Consider the following 17,500-nt stretch of genomic DNA (forward strand, 5'->3'; position numbering starts at 1 on the left):
TCCTGATAGCGTAACCCTAATCCTGATAGCGTAACCCTAATCCTGATAACATACCCCTAATTCTGATAACGTAGCCCTAATCCTGATAGCATAACCCTAATCCTGATAACATACCCCTAATCCTGATAGTATAACCCTAATCCTGATGGCATACCCCTAATCCTGATAGCATACCCCTAATCCTGATAACATACCCCTAATCCTGATAGCATAACCCTAATCCTGATGGCATACCCCTAATCCTGATAGCATACCCCTAATCCTGATAACATACCCCTAATCCTGATAGCATAACCCTAATCCCGATAGCGTATCCCTAATCCTGATAACGTACCCCTAGTCCTGATAGCGTACCCCTAATCCTAATAACATAAACCTAATACTTAAAAAAAATCCTAATAACGTAAAATTAATCTAATCCTAATAATAATGAAAAATTGAATCCTGCACCTAATTGTAAAAGCAGTCGACCTCTCACCTGTGAGGCAGTAAGAGCCTCGAGTGTGTGCAGTCTCTCGAGGACGCTCTGCATGTCCTCTTGAAGCCGCGTTAAAGCCGTGACGATCTGCTCGTTCAGATCGCTGCCTCCGGCTCCGTCGGACCCCCAGCGCTCCCCGTCACCTCCTGCACCCTGTAACGACCCTGTGACCCCTGACCCCGAGCCTGAAGACCTGGACCCTGAGGTAGAGGGGAGACTAATTTAAAAAAACAAAACAAAAAAACAACAAGTCTACTTGCAGGTTAAAGCTACTGCTCTACAGTCAGGCTGTACCTCGTCCTCTCCTGGTCAGAGAGCTCCCGGGTCTGCCCATGCTCAGACTGTTTCTCTGCACTCCTCCTCCACCACTCGTCTTCCCGTCTTCTCCTCCGTGCTGAACGCCATCCGGTCCTCTCAGCAGGATCGCAGACTCTCTGTGGGTCGACTGCGGCTCCTCCTGAGAACACCGAGTGCTGCAGCTTTCCTCCAGAGAGGAAATGTGAGAATCACCGCTCTGCTGCACACGCATAAACAACATCTGGCATACATCATCATCATCATAATAATAATAATAATAATACTAATAATAGCAATCCTACTTTCTCAAAAAGTGAAATACGTTCTCTTTACTCCAAGTACATCGGATCAGTCAGGACATGTTCAGTGTCTGAAATGTGCTCCGTTAGTTCGGTTAATTACTTGAGATTACGCACCATTACCATTATTTGTGGTGAATGTGTACAGATTATGTTGTTTGGCATCTAAAATCTTCCCTTACTTGTTAACGGATTACACCGTCGTGTGTGGCTGCAGTGGCTGAGCTGCATTACTGGAAGATTTAGCACACTCCGTATTTAAGAGGCGCTCCTTCGCCATTTAGTCGCCATTTTGTCTCGGTGAGCTTTGCCTTCTATGGAGTTGTGTGGGCGTGGCTAAATGTAAATCGGCTGTGCCGTGAACGTGCTTGGAGGTTTACAGCCGATTGGCGTTCATCAAGATGCACACACGAGTACGAAAACAACTTTAGGGGTTAGTAGACTAGTAAATCTAGGGGTCTTTTTTTTTTTTTTTTTTTTGGGTTTGGCCGACAAAAACGTTCACACGCGGCTTGACGGATGATAAATGACACACGATGTCAAGACTAGCCCCGTTTTAAATCGATATTATACCACGGCTCGGCTTGGATTCTGGATCGTGATTGGTCGGATGGTGTTGATTCGTTTTCTATAAGAGCAGCTCTGACAGTAGTACAGCTCTAAAAAAAAAAATCACAAGGTTATATTCATGCGCTCGTTCGTTAGAGAGACATGGTGACGTTTTCTCCGCAGAGATGATTATATAACGGTTACGGAAGGAGTAAAGCTCGAACTTCCGCCACGGGGGGGGGGGGGGGGGGGGGGGGGTTTCGGGACAGAGGAGTTTACACTTTTCTGTTTAATAATAACACCACGACACGTTGCATGAATTATGAATAACGCATAACGGTGTCCTTGCTCTCAGAACACGTCGCGATCGATCGGATGATCCACGGAAACGAAAGCGAGGCTGGAGCGAGTCGGGTTTCGGCCTCGAGAGCTCGGTCTCACCTCCTCCATGCCAAACTGGTCCACGGAGTCGCAGTACACCTCGCTGTCCGAGTCCGAGGCCACGTGATGAGCGCCGCGCACGTCTTCATTATCATCTAGGGAAATCACATTCAAATTACGTCCATGCTTTCCTTCATCCACAACAGTGTCATCAGTGTACTAGAAAGCTGGAGCCTTTAAAATCGCAAATGAAGCGAAATCTATACACACAGTTCCTTTGTAAGAACAAGATCTAATCTGCCTGCTTGTACTATAGTATTATTTTTGCTCAAACACCTCACCTGGACACAATACATGGCTTACATAACAATATATATACAGTTACGTGGATTAACGTACTGATATATGAGCAATTCCATCGTTATGGACGTGACATTTACAGTCAAAACCTGAAATTCTCAGAGAATGTGTTTATTTAGCATCAGTATACTGAACCATCTTTTAATATTTTGGGAGGCAACATACTGTGTAGGAATTCTGTGAAATAAAATGCACACACCTGTGTCGATACAAACCGGACGGAGAAGGCTTGGGCTTCTCCATAGAACATCAAATATCGATTATATTTTAATTTTCGCATTAATGAGGAAAACCCATCGTTACGGACGTGACGGTTCTGAAATCGGCGTTTACCCGACTGTGGAGAACTTTGGCCGCCGAGACGTCAGTATAGTAAAGCTGCACGATTAATCGACTTTAAACTGAACGTTTGTGCAATGTGATATTTTTAGTTTCATGTTATCGCATTGCTTCATATTCCTTCGTCATTCAAATGTGTAAATGATGGCAGGAGGTACACTCGTGTGTGTGTGTGTGTGTGTATATATATATATAAAACCAGTGAAGGGGTTGAAACTGAAACACTAACATCCTCTCACGCTGAGGAAAACAAGCTGCACTCTTAAAACAGATGTGTTAAAAATTACCCATCATGTTCTGCGTGTCTAGTTGGGAACGATCAGCGTGTTAGTACGTTTAACACGTGCTGTGCGTTAAACATTTCCACACAAAAATAACACAGATGGTTGTGGTGTTTATACTTTTCCCCCTACAATTTATCCTAAAATGCAATTTGTCTGTGTGCCTAAAATTCTACTAAGATGCTCACAAAATAAACAAACAATCGCATGAAATTCCGGTGACGTTTATTAAAATTCATTCAGACATTCGACAGACGGAAGAATTGGAGTCGACGCGTCTTCTTATAAATCTCCCGGCCCCCTGGGAAGAGAGGAGTCTTGCTCCCTTCCATCTGAAAAGCTGTAAAAGAGCAGAAAGAGTGTTGGTTCGTTGTTCGCTACAAAATATGAACAAATGTCTGGGTTTTATCTGAGGAATTGCGTTACAGAATCCCAATTTGTGTAATTTCCTACTGAACGCAATGGAGAATCTAGCTGACTTGCGAATATTTATCTTCCAGCCTTTAGCACCTCACCGCTATTTTTCTTTGCACAAGCCGATTAATTAAACCAACATTACAGAGATAGTGGACAGCATTACAACCTACCATTACAACGCCATCCCCTCTTTCCGTCACGTTAACCTTGTGAAGAACTTTTGCCGTCGACATTACGGAGCTAGCTAAGTTCCGCTAAGTAGCCACTGACTGTCCGTACCTGTTACCCGCATTAACATTCACCGAATACGTGAGGAAACACCACTCTATCCCATCCTCCTAATGCTAATTACTACAGCTTGCCTTGTCCAAAACACTTCCTAACATTAACCCGTTCTCTCTATTACATCATGGTGAACAGCTGTAATGCTACATTATCGTTAACTTTCAAAACGGTAATGGGAAAGTCTAACGTTACCGTGAGCTGCATGCTAAAGTAATGTTATTACCTCAGGTGAGTGTCTAGGTTAGCGTGACAGCATCCAGCTAGCTAAGCCTAACTCGGGGCCTCAGATAAGACGCAGCCACAGAGAATTATAGAATAACTTCAGTCCATATCTCACAGCCGACATAAACACAGGATACTAGTAGTGTAACGCCAACACTGAGGAAGCAATACATGATATTTACTGTTGAAGTCCTGCGATAGGTCAAGTTAATGATCACTCGCCGAGTTACTGTTTTACAACGAGTACATTTTCGAGACTTCCCTGCCTAAACATCACACACCCGGCCAGGCGTTTTCGGCAGCGTTAACGCTAAACAGTGATGAACGCTAACTTACCTGTGGTCATTTCGTTTCCTCGCCTCAGGACTCCGCCCCCGCTGTCACAATCAAAAGGTCAAAGCAACGGACGTTGACTTTGAGGCGAGTTCAGAGTCGGATGATGACGTCGGCAGCGCAGTCCGCGACGTGATCGGACAATAATTTAACACGTGTTGTGTTGGTTATTTTTTTTTTTAAAAACACATTCATTGGATAATTTAACACAACATGTGTTGAAATAGTAATAACACAAAAAGTGTGTAGGACATTAACACATCCTTTCTGATTGTGTGTGTGTGTGTGTGTAAATGTCTATATGAGTTCAAAGCACGAGGACAGATAACGTACTTGGCACTGTAGCAGCTAAACCCATACAGTAATAGCTTAGTTGTGCCTCCCATTGGCTAACGACACCAAACTAACCTAGCCTAGTTTGATATTTTAACGATTTCAGTAGTTATGTTTTAACCACGTCTAATAATGGCCGTCATTGGGATTCTACCTATTAAGAGCTTATAAAAATAAATAAATAAAGATCTAAAATAGGAAGGAAAATGTGTAATTGTTGCTATGGGGAGGTTTTCTATAAGCAGATGTTTATTTAGCATTTAAAGAAGGAGTCTCCAGTGTCGGAGACAAGGCTGTAACTTGACGCCGCTGCGTTTTGCAGTTTAAAAGAAAGTGAAGCGCCGACTGTTTATAGCTTCTATGACGTAAAGGGTGGTATTGATTATTTTCCTGTAACAGCCCCGCCCCCGGTGCTAACAATGTCCTCCTGTGACATCAGAGCGCTGACTTCTTTAAAACACTAAAATCACTAAGGATATCACGAATACTTGATTATGAACACTTCCTGTAGCGTCACCTGTAGTGTGGCCGTTAACGTGTTGGATCTCTCCGTCGTTCTCCTCTGTGTCTTGTCCATTCAGAGCGGATTTGGAGCAGTGTGTGGCGTTGGTCACGGGAGACACGTTATGCCCTATACCGCCATTCTGAAGTCCTTTTCCAGCCGAGGTCTTTTTCTTCACGGCGGAGGCTGAAACGAGCACAAACCCGTGTTTTAAAATGTAAAAACAAAAATCACTCCTAATTGTATTTCACTCGTGGTTAATTACCTTTTTTCAGCTGCTCGCTCTCTTCTACCTCTTCATTCTCGTCATCTCCACTGTCATCATCATCATCGTCGTCATCATCATCCTCACCTCCGTCCTCCTGCTCCTTAATCTCGTTTGCGTTGATCTCCGGGGCTTCTGCTTTGTTAGGACCGTGGCCGTCCAAGGTGCCGTTCATTTCCATGCTTCTGATGATGCTTTTCGTGACGCTCTTCGACGGCGCCGACATCACGCTGCCGAGGCCTAGAGATCACCGACAGCATCGACTCGGAGTGTTACGTCACCGATTCTCAAACACAGACCGTTTATGAACTTGGGTAAAATCGAGACTAAATGTTATGCCACTGGGACGAACACATGAACTAATCTAAACAGCAAGAAAAACAAAGCAGCTACATGTGGAGTCGGGATTTAGGAATCATCACTACAACCTAAACATGACATTACACTACGTTCATTACTGTGAGGGGAGGGTCACAGGAGGATCACGTTTAATACACACTTGCCTTCCAGCTGTCTAGCAAACTTTTCCAACTGGGCTGAGCACCGAACCAAACATACATTAAGCATGTTAGCATACAAAAAGAATAAAGTTAATCAAGAGTAATAAAAAATGTAATGTTAACAGGCTGGTACAGACGGTCACTGCTACAGTGTAACTCAGGTGGAGGGTATAAAATGATATCAGGGAGTCATGGATCAGTGTAGTCTGTTGTAGTTTAAAACTTGATAATGATCTGATTTCTTGAAGTAGACAGATGTTTATTTCTTTTTCCGACATGATGCTTGGAGTGTCGTGGTGTCTTTGTATGTAGAAGAGGTGCATTTAAAGCAGCCGAAGTGTGATGATGTGATTCTCTGTAGCGCAAGCCAGCCACGCCTCCTTCACTGGTACAAACAGGCACAAAGACCACACCTTCTACAGTGGAACCAACAGGCCTTGAGGCCAAGCTTCTATCAGCGAGAAGTACAGGTCAGAGACCACGCCTCCTTCACTGCAACTTAGAGGAACTTGGGCCACGCCTCCTTCAGTGGGACTAACAGACATAGAGGTCTCTTTACATGAGACTAACCAGTACAGATGCCATGCCTCCTTCACTGGGACTGACAGACACAAAGGCCACGCCTCCTTCACTGGGACTGACAGACACAAAGGCTACGCCTCCTTCACTGGGACTGACAGACACAAAGGCCACGCCTCCTTCACTGGGACTGACAGACACAAAGGCCACGCCTCCTTCACTGGGACTGACAGACACAAAGGCCACGCCTCCTTCACTGGGACTGACAGACACAAAGGCCACGCCTCCTTCACTGGGACTGACAGACACAAAGGCCACGCCTCCTTCACTGGGACTGACAGACACAAAGGCCACGCCTCCTTCACTGGGACTGACAGACACAAAGGCCACGCCTCCTTCACTGGGACTGACAGACACAAAGGCCACGCCTCCTTCACTGGGACTGACAGACACAAAGGCCACGCCTCCTTCACTGGGACTGACAGACACAAAGGCCACGCCTCCTTCACTGGGACTGACAGACACAAAGGTCACGCCTCTTCACTGAGACTGACAAATACAAAGGCCACACCTCCTTCACTGGGACTGACAGATACAAAGGCCACGCCTCCTTCACTGGGACTGACAGACACAGGTCACGACTCCTTCACTGGGACTGACACACAGGTCACGCCTCCTTCACTGGGACTGACAGATACAAAGGCCACGCCTCCTTCACTGGGACTGACTATCTCATAGGCCACGCCTCCTAAATTGGGCCTACCATGTCCAGAAGCTTTAAGTGGGACTCACAGGCACATTCAGTGGGACTGATAGGTTAGAGACAGGCACAGAGGCCACGCCTCCTTCACTCATTTGCTGAGACTGTGCACAGTGTTCATGAGGATCTCGTTACGAGTCTAACCTGCAGTCAGGTCTGAAACATGGTTGATCTTCTTCTTCTCGTCTACGAGCTCGTAGAACGGCCCGAGAACCTGCAGCAGCTGTTCCACCTGCTCAGTCATGGGCATGCTTTCAAGAATCTGAACATTAAAAAAAAAACGTCTCAGGCATTTAAATGTCATGAAAACCTAATAACCATCATTAAAAACGAACAGACAGACATCATTACCAGCTTGAGGTCATCCACGTACGCCGTCATGGCCTCTTCCTTTGGCATGTCTCCAAGTGCGTTCCATGCATCCCTACAACACACACACACACACAGGAAGTAAATACTTTCTCCTGTAGTATTGGGCAACTCTCGATTTTTCCGCACGCTTGATTCCTGCTCGGGTTACCGTCGGTCTGTGAGCTATTTTTTCAAGGACGCTCAGATCTTCGTGTTTTTAAAACAGCAGGCAGCCAGTGTAAGTAAACTAACCAGTGTGCATGGACTTTGGCGTGATGATAAAGGTCACTCACACGGCTAGCGCAGAAACATCTGCCAAAACAATTCCTCCGTCATGTCCCATATCCCCTGTATTTATAAAGCGTTATAAATGCATTTGTGTAATATATGGGGCAGAGAATAATGGGGCAGTGGTAGCTCAGTGCTTAAGACGTTTGGCTACTGATCAGAAGATCGTGAGTTCAAAACCCCAGCACTACCAAGCTGCCACCGTTGGGCCCTTGGGCAAGGCTCTTAATCCTCAACTGCTCAATTGTATAAATGAGATAAACCTAAATCACTCTGGATAAGGGCGTCTGCCAAAATGCCATAAATGTAAAGATATAGCACATATAGTACCTTGCAATGTCTGCCGTACATCTGTACAAATGCTCATATTTACACCCACAACACTTTATTAAGCATGAGGTCAGAACGTCAGCGTTACGTACACGGGCAGGTATTTTTTCCTGTGAAAAGTCTTTTAGACATTCTGAAGACTACTCATTGGATGGTGTGTCCGTCCATCACCTTCTCGCCCGACGCCGGTGGCCGAGCGGAGGAGCTCCGACTTTCAGACGCCGCCCCGGAAGAGCGACAAAACAGAGAGGGAACGATGCCGACGGGACGTTTTTAAATGTTACCCGTATGTTATTCGCAATAGGACGTAGGAAAGCGTATCCAATGTTTAACTGAGGAAATGTACCGTTTTAAGGAAGGAAAAAAAAAATATAACGCAACACGTCTCAAAAAAGTTGGGACGGGGCGACAAAAGGCTGGAACAGTAAGTGTTACTAAAAGAGAAACAGCTTGGAGGTTAATTGGAGACAGGTCAGTAATGTGATTTGGGTATAAAAAGAACATTATAACACCTGTTCAAAAGTACATTATAAACACTAATGTTATAATTCACTATAGTTACTGGATAACAGCCTGCCTGGTATAAACCTGTACAAATTTTATCAATACGTTGCATGCAAAACACCTTCTAAAGCATACATACTGTACATGGCATATTTGTAATGCCAGGTTACAGAACATATTTATATTAGATTATATATATATTAAAGCATGAATGCGATATACGGCTTCATGACAGCAGGTTACAAAACGCCCTATATAATCTGCGTAAAAACGACTGTCGGAAAACAGCTGTCACTAAACGATCTTTCAACCGTACAAGAATGCGGATTATGGCCAGTAGGTCGAAGGTGAAATCCACAGATAAGTGTAATCTAACGCTCACTTTATAACGTACAGTAAAGCAAAGATCTACTGATCAATAATAGAAAGAAATAAAAACCCCAAAGTGCTACAAGCCAAGGAGATGGAGATAGTGTGATGTGTGATGTACCATTTGACTTTGCCGACGGGATCCCAGAACCCCGGGCGGGGGATGTTGCACGGCCCCTGAGTCGCCTGCTTGTAGTAGCTGTAGAATTTCAGCATCATTTCGTTGGACGGCTGAAAGGAACCTGCGATGTCAGAGGGTGCATCGTTAGTTCAAATTATTCCAGCTGATCTTGTGTCGTCGAGAATAACACGACTGCTGCGATCTTGCTCGCCGCGATGTTATTCGCCATAGCGCACGGACACGTGTGCTCTATTGCTTTCACACAACAGTTGATAAGGTAAGGAAAACGTCAAGCACGAACATTTAAGCGTCATTCGTTACGTCGGCCCTGTAATAAAAGTTGAAAAGCTGAAATGTTTTCGTAGGCAATAAATAAATAAATAAATAAATAAATAAATAAATAAATAAATAAATAAATCCCACCGGATTCACAAAAGCGTTGCTGATTTTCTTCATACTCACGTGTTCGTAAATGACCATGGCACAGCTGATTTAGATTTAGCCACGCCCACAGAACTCCACAAAAAGAGGCAAAGCTCAGAAGACAAAATGCTTCCAGTAATGCAGCTCAGCCACTGCAGAGTATCGGCTACCACAGACGCGCACGGACTCTATTCACAAGGCGCTATTACTTTTCTCCTACATTTCTGCTACAACGGGCTTGTTGCTATGCAACAAAGTATTGAGCTTGTAAACTATCAGCTAGTCTGTAAGCTCTGTGATCCGGATGCTCAACATGTCAGCTAATACACCAGTCAGCCATGACATTAAAACCACCTGCCTAATATTATGTAGCTCCTCCTTGTGCCGCCAAAACAGCTCTGACCCACCGAGGCATGGCCTCCACAAGACCTCTGAAGGTGTGCTGTGGTATCTGGCACTAAGACGTTAGCAGCAGATCCTTTAAGTCCTGCAAGTTGCGAGGTGGAGCCTCAATGGATCGGACTTGGTTGTCCAGAACATCCCACAGACGCTCGACGGGATCGAGATCTGGGGAATTCGGAGGCCGAGTCAACACCTTGAACTCTTTCTCATGTTCCTCAAACCGTTCCTGAACAGTTTCTGCAGTGTGTCAAGGAGCATGATCCTGCTGAAAGAGGCCACTACCGTTAGAAAATACCGTTGCCATGAAGGGGTGTACTCGGTCTGCAGCAGGTTAGGTAGGTGATGCGTGTCAAAGTAACATCCACGTGAATCCCAGGACCCAAGGTTTCCCAATGTTATGGCTGTACAGTTATCATATCTAGTAGAACCAGCATGAAGGAGATTAGATTCACTGAACACGGCATTACTTTACAATTATTATTAATACAATCATCACGCTGATTTTCTGTAGTTTGTCCATCCCTGATCCTGAGTTTTATCTAACTCAGCAGTCACAGTTAACGCTTAGGCGACCAATATTTTAATAATAATAATAATAATAATAATAATAATAATAATAATAACAACAACTCTTCTCCGGACTCTGACTGAATTCGTGTAAATGATGATTTTTCTCATTTTGATGGTTAATGACTCAACACAGCTTGAAGTACGCAATTTATCTCATTGCTGTTGCCAAGCAACCACTGGTCCATCCATCCATCCATCCATCCATCCATCCAGTGGAATAACACAGAATTGGTGAACACGATGTGCCGTTATCAGACGTACCGGCAAGGCTAGTCTGCTTTTCAACCAATCGAGATTGTGTGGGCGGAGCTACATACTGTTTCGATAAATAAAAAAAACACCACCACCCACACAGAACTCGTTCATGTTTCTCGTGATGGTTCTGTAAACCGTACGTGATCTCTACCTGCATCTATACAGATCTTCTTTGCTTGCTCTGCGAGCTCAGAGTGAGAAACGCCAAACTGGTATAAAATAAAGTCAAAATAAAAAGTATTTGTTTTCCACAAATCATCCTGCACTTCTATTTCTGTAATGTGTAGCTTAGCCGTGTTGAGCGTTAGCACGTCCTTCTGTTAAATATCAATCTGTATATATCTCGGCCAAAACAATGTACGCTTTACACGCTTACACCTTAACACAGATGTGGATGATCAGCCAAGCACTAGAGCGACGAGACGAACGCTGCTACCAGTTCAGCACTGGACAAACTGCACGCCTCGAACCATGTGGAGTTATTCAGTATCTCACACACACTTTCCCAAGTTTCAGGTTCTATAACCAGTCATGTGCCGTTTTCTTACTCTACCTTAATGTCAAAACGCCACTTCCATTCATGAATTTTTAAGAGGCTCGGATTCAATTACAAAAGCCTACATTAAAGACCTGAGCTTACAACCAGCACGTCACTTTATTCTGAAGCAATTTCATACATTTACTTATTTTCATCTTCATCATGCTATTATTCAAGCCTTCTTTCACTGTTGTAGCAACTCCTCGCTTACTGTGCTTAACGTTGGCGCTTACGCTGTGCTTCGGCTTTAATCTCCCCTTGCTTTTCCCGACGTAAACAAAGCTGCTACGAGACGATATTAATCATTAAATGGCCGTAGCGATCCGATGCCGAGTATCAGTAAACGATGGAGCAGAAATATTTTCCAATCTGATCACCTGATGTATAGTACAGCGTGTCCCCAGCAGTCTCTATACACGGGGGAAATTAACACTTTTTTAGCAGAATGTCCTGCAAAATTTTCAGACTTAGCTTCTATCATCAAAACTTCTTCGTCATCAAAACTCTGGAATAAAACAAATGGAACTATGGGAATTATGCTGTGATCAAAAATCGTAAATAAATCTAAATCATTTACTATTCGCTTAGGATTTCCAGAAATGTATTCTTGGTATTTTCTCGACAGATTTCTTGAGGAATTTCCCCGAGATGCGTTTTAAACCGTATTAAAGGAGATCCCGTCTACGCTGGACCTATGCCAAGTTCTCGTACCCAGAACATAACCTGCCCCGGAGCAGGTCAGCCGTGGAGCGCAAGTTACTATGGCGATAAACACTGGTGAAAGCCAAGGCACTTTCGTGCTTATAACTTATCATTATAGTAATAATACTGATATCTTATAGAGCCCAAATCAGCACCTTTAACGCAGGTATAACGCAGGTGTCCACCTGACCGAGCGCCTGACTCACCGTTTGAAGGTAAACTCTGGATCACTTTGACCGCAGCGGCAAACCTTTGCTCGTGGATGGATCTGCTTTCATCCTCCATCATGGACGGCTCTTATCAAAAATAAACAGACTGTCAAATTAAACCTGGGGAGGGAGAGAGAGGAGAGAGAGAGAGAGATGGGGGGGGGGGACACAGAAAGGGGGAGAGAGAAAGAGAGAGAGACACAGAGAGAGAGAGAGGTGGGGGGACAAACACAGAAAGGGGGACAGAGAAAGAGAGAGAGACAGACAGAGAGAGAGACAGAAAGAGAGAGAGACAGAAAGAGAGAGAGACACAGAGACAGGGGCGGGGAAGAGGGAGAGAGAGACACGGGGGGGGGGGAGACAGAAACAGAAAGGGGGACAGAGAAAGAGAGAGAGACAGACAGAGAGAGAGACAGAAAGAGAGAGAGACAAAGAGAGAGAGACAGAAAGAGAGAGAGACAGAAAGAGAGAGAGACACAGAGACAGGGGCGGGGGAGAGGGAGAGAGAGACACGGGGGGGGGGGGGGAGACAGAAACAGGAGAATAGCTGAGGTTTCTTCAAGTTTCAAAAAGATGTCAGGACACATGCAAACCCAGTTGTTCATCACAATACCTGTACCTGTGCAGTTTATTATTATTTATCTCAGTTATTTACACGGTTATAAGCGTTCTTACAACAGGCACATAACAAAAACAAGGTTTCCAAACATCTACCTAATGTCCTCGGCACATCAAACATGGCGACATGTCATATACTATCTCACTCAACCTTCTAAATAAGCATAAACAACGCACCAAAACTGTGCTTTTGTAATAAATATTAAATAAATAAAACCACAATAACAACAACAACAACTCAATCCCTTACCATTTGTTTAGCACCTGCGATGAAGAAGGCGACTTCGGAAACCTGAACTGGAGACGAAACCCCTAATGACAGCTACATAACACAGCTGGGAATTGTAGTCCTTTTTATGGACACAAACAGACTAAGGGGTGTTTAAAGAACTACAAATACCACAATGCTAAACAGCCACACAGGAAGTGTAGTCTGTACATCGGCTTCACTCCCTGCCCTACAAAACATTCAAGTATTTCATATCGTACACAAACATTCATTAATGATTTTTATTGTATAATAATATTTTATGATGTTTAACGGGCGCTAAAATTTGGCTGCGTCACACGCGGAAGTAGATAATTAATCCTGCGACCGGATTAAAAGATATGTAGTTAAACTACATTTCCCAGCGTCCCTTTCTGTGGGCTTTAAACGTGTTTATTCGACAAATATTCACATTTGATTTGTGATACACTCGTATGATATCAGGTATGCAAAGGTTACTGAAATCATTTTTATACTTGAGACAACTTGGTTGTTGTTTTATTAAAGTAATTTATAAAAATATAAACATTATAAATAAATGGTTGCCGTCTATCGTTACTAAATTCACACATTTGAATGGCTGGATTAAAAAAAACCTAATTTTTATTTGTATTTATTGTATGTATTTGTATTTAAACACCAAAAAAATGTGAAGGTGTACAACCGTTTTCTTGAGCTACGTTAACTATTCTTCGTGTGGACAAATCAGATTCCGCCCTCACATCCGGGCATTCTGGCTGTATTCTCCTACCTTCCTAACAGCTTAACACACGCTTATTTGTAATGATTTTATTCCTGCCAGAACTTTTGTTTCTATTCTTGCGGAAATAGTGAATATATTTAAGAAACACTATGTGGAATAAAAATAAACTGTTTTCTAGTAAGGGAGTGTTTATAGAACGTGTAGTTTCTACACTGGAAATAATTACTACAACCAATAATTACAAAAAAAGAAAAAAGTTACGCATAAGCAGACGTCCACGCAAAAAACACCCTCAAATATTTTTAAAACAAACAAACAAACAACAACAACAAAAAAATGATTTAGGCGATTTACTTCCGGATGTCACTGCGCGCCATGGCAACGTCCAGACTTGTATACTACCATACTACATAGTATGTCAGAAATAGTACGCCAGTTATGGTGCTGTATACTAGTTTATATATATATATATATATATATATATATATGTATATAAGCAATACACATGTTTAAGTTAAATAAATAATAAATAAAGACTTATAAGTTAACGTCAAACAACCTTAAAATATTTCTATAACGATATGTAAAATATATATATATAAATAAATAAAATTCCTAAAATAATTCAAGCTATTTACTTCCGGGTGTCTCTGCACGCCATGGCAACGACCAAACTTGTACATTATTAATACTGCAAAACGGCATAGAATAGTGCACAAGTACGCGAATTGGGACTCACCCAGATATTGTCTTGTATACTAATTATTACGGTAGTATGTGTGTTTAGAATTCGCTGCTAGCAGGAATCCGTCAACATCAAACTATATAACAAAGAAACTAATACATGTGTAAAAAACATAATAATAATAATAATAATAATAAAAATAATAATAATAATAATAATTTAAAACACCTTAAAATATCCTCAAAGTAATTTAGGCGATTTACTTCCGGGTGTTACTACACGACGCCATGGCAACATCCCGTCCAAAACTTGTATACTAACCTACTACACAGTATGTCAGAAACAGTGCGGTAGATATAGTCATGCGTACTCCTTAGTACGCTAGTATGCGTGTTTAGAAATCAGTAGCAGGAATCCCGAGCGCCAGATGAGGGAGCTTTTCTCCTCTTTCTTCTCGCCTCTTTCTTTCTTTCCTCCGTGTGTGTGCGCGTGTGTGTGTATCAGGGCTCGGGCTTGTGTGTGTGTGTGTGTGTGTGTGTGTGTGTGTATATGTGTGTACGTGTGTGTGTGGCTTCAGTCAAAGGGAAGAGCCGGAGTTAGTATGCGGAGACATGTAAGATGGCAGAGCTGCAGATGTTGTTAGAGGAAGAGATTCCTGCCGGGAAGAGCGCTCTGTTGGAGAGTTACCAGAACCTGAGCAGGGTCGCGGATTACTGCGAGAACAACTATGTCCAGGTAACCGCGGAATGATCTCGAATTCTGAACAACTGTAAACACAGACAGAAAGAAAACGTGTGTGTGTGTGTGTGTGTGTGTGTGTGTGTGTGTGTGTGTGTGTGCTCTATTGTCGGGATCTGGAGAAACAGGGACAGGAAATAATGGCTGTGAAGTCAATAAGCAGCACTTTTCATTTTCACCTCGAATCTCATTACACACACACACACACGCACACACACACACTCCGGGTTCTCATCGCGTCTGTCCAGCCTTTTAATCATTCTTTTATTATTAGGATAATTATAATTATGATTCATTATTCTTTTCTTTTCCCTTTTGTACATGTGTTTGGATTGTGCCGAGGGTGTGTCGTGCCAAATCTTGTAAAAACCATCGCAATGTTTTGGATCTGATTCAGACAAATGTTGCTCTTCGTCCTTAAAAACAACAACAACTTACAGTATATGAATATAAATAAATATCAGTTTAGTTGTCCCCCCCCTCCCTCTTGTTTAAAGTTTTAGGGGTGCCAAAACTTCTTCCTAATATTCGTCTTCGAGGTTTTTTGATCAGTAAGCTCCAAATTCTCAATTGTGTTTGTTTGTTTGTTTACTTTCAGACACAAATCGGTGAAATAACGTCATTTCATTCGAGTTTGTTTCACTAGAGCGGCCCGCCCCAGTGCAATGGATGCAGATGTTAGCAGATGTTAGCTACTCAATCAACCTCTAACATTATGTTCGATCAGATTTATTATTTAATATTTTTAAATCAGAGTTTCCTGGCTTTTACGTCACAAAAAATAACACCACCACTCCTACTACTACTACTACTACACTCTTAAAAATAACGCTTCTTCAGTGGTTCTTCAGAGAACCTTCTTCTTCTTCTTCTTCTTCATGAAGCATTCTTCATCGTATACGATTCTCGAGTTGAGCGATACGGCTCTTCGGAGATTCTCGACGGTTCGTTAGAGGTTCTTCGGAGCAGTGTCTTGGTTCTTCAAGGTGTGAAAGTGAACCCTTTGTGGTTCTTTCTGGGACTGGATTTGTGAGAAGGTTCTCCTGACGCCGCACATAAGAACCGTACTTCGGTTCCTTAAAGCACTAACTGAGGTCTTGGGTGTTTTTTTTTTTAAAGCGAGAACTTAAGCTAACACGGTTCCTTGTGGCTCTGCTGCCGTGAAGAACCATTTGTTCTTGACCGTTGTTCCTTTTACTTGAGAGTAAAAGGTTCTTTGAGCCACTTTAAAAAAGGTTCTCCTTCGGCACCTGGCTGATGGTTCTAATTGGAACCTTTATGAGTGCACTCTTAAATATAATGAGTAGGTTTTAATTAACCAAGCAGATATTTACCTCTGAATGTGATGGGAAAAGTATTAAAAGGTTCGATATTTCACGTTTTTTAAGAGTAAGTACAGAACTGTAACACGACATCCGCTACTTTTATTCAGTCTGTTTATTATTTAAATTTATTACGCTTATTGTATAAATGATCGATTATAATTTCTCAGGAAAGGGTCATGGAACTTAATTTATAATGATTATTGATGTGTCCTCACGTCACCCTGCCATAAACAACAACAACAACAACAATAATAATAATAATAATAATAATAATAATAATAATAACTGTATTTGTTGTTGTTGTTGTTGTTTTAAGGCTGAGTGATATGAGGCTATAATAATAATAATAATAATAATAATAACTGTATTTGTTGTTGTTTTAAGGCTGAGTGATATGAGGCTATAATAATAATAATAATAATAATAATAACTGTATTTGTTGTTGTTTTAAGGCTGAGTGATATGAGGCAATAATAATAATAATAATAACTGTATTTGTTGTTGTTGTTGTTGTTTTAAGGCTGAGTGATATGAGGCTATAATAATAATAATAATAATAATAATAACTGTATTTGTTGTTGTTTTAAGGCTGAGTGATATGAGGCAATAATAATAATAATAATAACTGTATTTGTTGTTTTAAGGCTGAGTGATATGAGGCAATAATAATAATAATAAGAGTTACACAATTTAAGAGTTACACAAGTGTAGAATAAATAAATGATGTTCTGAGGCGTTTCAAATCAGGTTCATCAGGTCCTCATGGGGGGGATCAGAGGAAAAAACCTGAGCTGAACACACACACGCGCACACGCACACACACAGAGCTGAGAGGTTGGTGTAAAGAAGGCAGATCTGCCCATCAGTCACCGCCTTTGTGTTTCATTCATGTGGAAAAACAGTGTGGTTCTTGCTGACGCTGACTTGTTGCCACATTCGTGCCACTTCTTCTTTCGTTATTTATCTTTACACTCCTTCTGA

General features: G+C 42.4%; 2 protein-coding genes and 1 long non-coding RNA gene across 17 annotated transcripts in view; 1 reads left to right on the forward strand and 2 right to left on the reverse strand.

Annotated features, from left to right (window-relative positions):
* Positions 1-17,500, reverse strand: part of acbd5a (acyl-CoA binding domain containing 5a) — a 25,840-nt gene that overhangs the window by 6,482 nt on the left and 1,858 nt on the right. For 2 of the 10 annotated variants that reach the window (XM_053636914.1, XM_053636921.1), the window contains exons 2-10: positions 12,180-12,302; positions 9,084-9,204; positions 7,472-7,544; positions 7,265-7,382; positions 5,342-5,581; positions 5,092-5,262; positions 2,065-2,159; positions 773-1,016; positions 479-678 (exon numbers count right to left, since the gene is read on the reverse strand). In XM_053636914.1, coding sequence (XP_053492889.1) covers positions 479-678; positions 773-1,016; positions 2,065-2,159; positions 5,092-5,262; positions 5,342-5,581; positions 7,265-7,382; positions 7,472-7,544; positions 9,084-9,204; positions 12,180-12,261 — 1,344 coding nt within the window. In that variant the 5' untranslated portion in view covers positions 12,262-12,302. Of the gene's footprint in view, positions 1-478; positions 679-772; positions 1,017-2,064; positions 2,160-5,091; positions 5,263-5,341; positions 5,582-7,264; positions 7,383-7,471; positions 7,545-9,083; positions 9,205-12,179; positions 12,303-13,050; positions 14,105-14,684; positions 14,916-17,500 lie in introns of those variants that run through there. The other 8 variants (XM_053636883.1, XM_053636874.1, XM_053636866.1 and 5 more) reach the window with 8 other exon arrangements.
* LOC128615147 (uncharacterized) lies at positions 3,193-4,233 on the reverse strand. The gene is made up of 2 exons (XR_008387151.1): positions 3,910-4,233; positions 3,193-3,324 (listed from the first exon to the last, which is right to left on the reverse strand). It is a non-coding gene; the product is annotated as an uncharacterized LOC128615147 (long non-coding RNA).
* Positions 15,057-17,500, forward strand: part of abi1a (abl-interactor 1a) — a 51,167-nt gene continuing 48,723 nt past the window's right edge. For all 6 annotated transcript variants that reach the window (XM_053636948.1, XM_053636964.1, XM_053636974.1 and 3 more), the window contains exon 1: positions 15,057-15,191. In XM_053636948.1, coding sequence (XP_053492923.1) covers positions 15,075-15,191 — 117 coding nt within the window. In that variant the 5' untranslated portion in view covers positions 15,057-15,074. The remainder of the gene's footprint in view (positions 15,192-17,500) is intronic.

The sequence above is a fragment of the Ictalurus furcatus genome, chromosome 1 (genome assembly GCF_023375685.1).
Source record: "Ictalurus furcatus strain D&B chromosome 1, Billie_1.0, whole genome shotgun sequence".
Classification (NCBI taxonomy): Eukaryota; Metazoa; Chordata; class Actinopteri; order Siluriformes; family Ictaluridae; genus Ictalurus; species Ictalurus furcatus.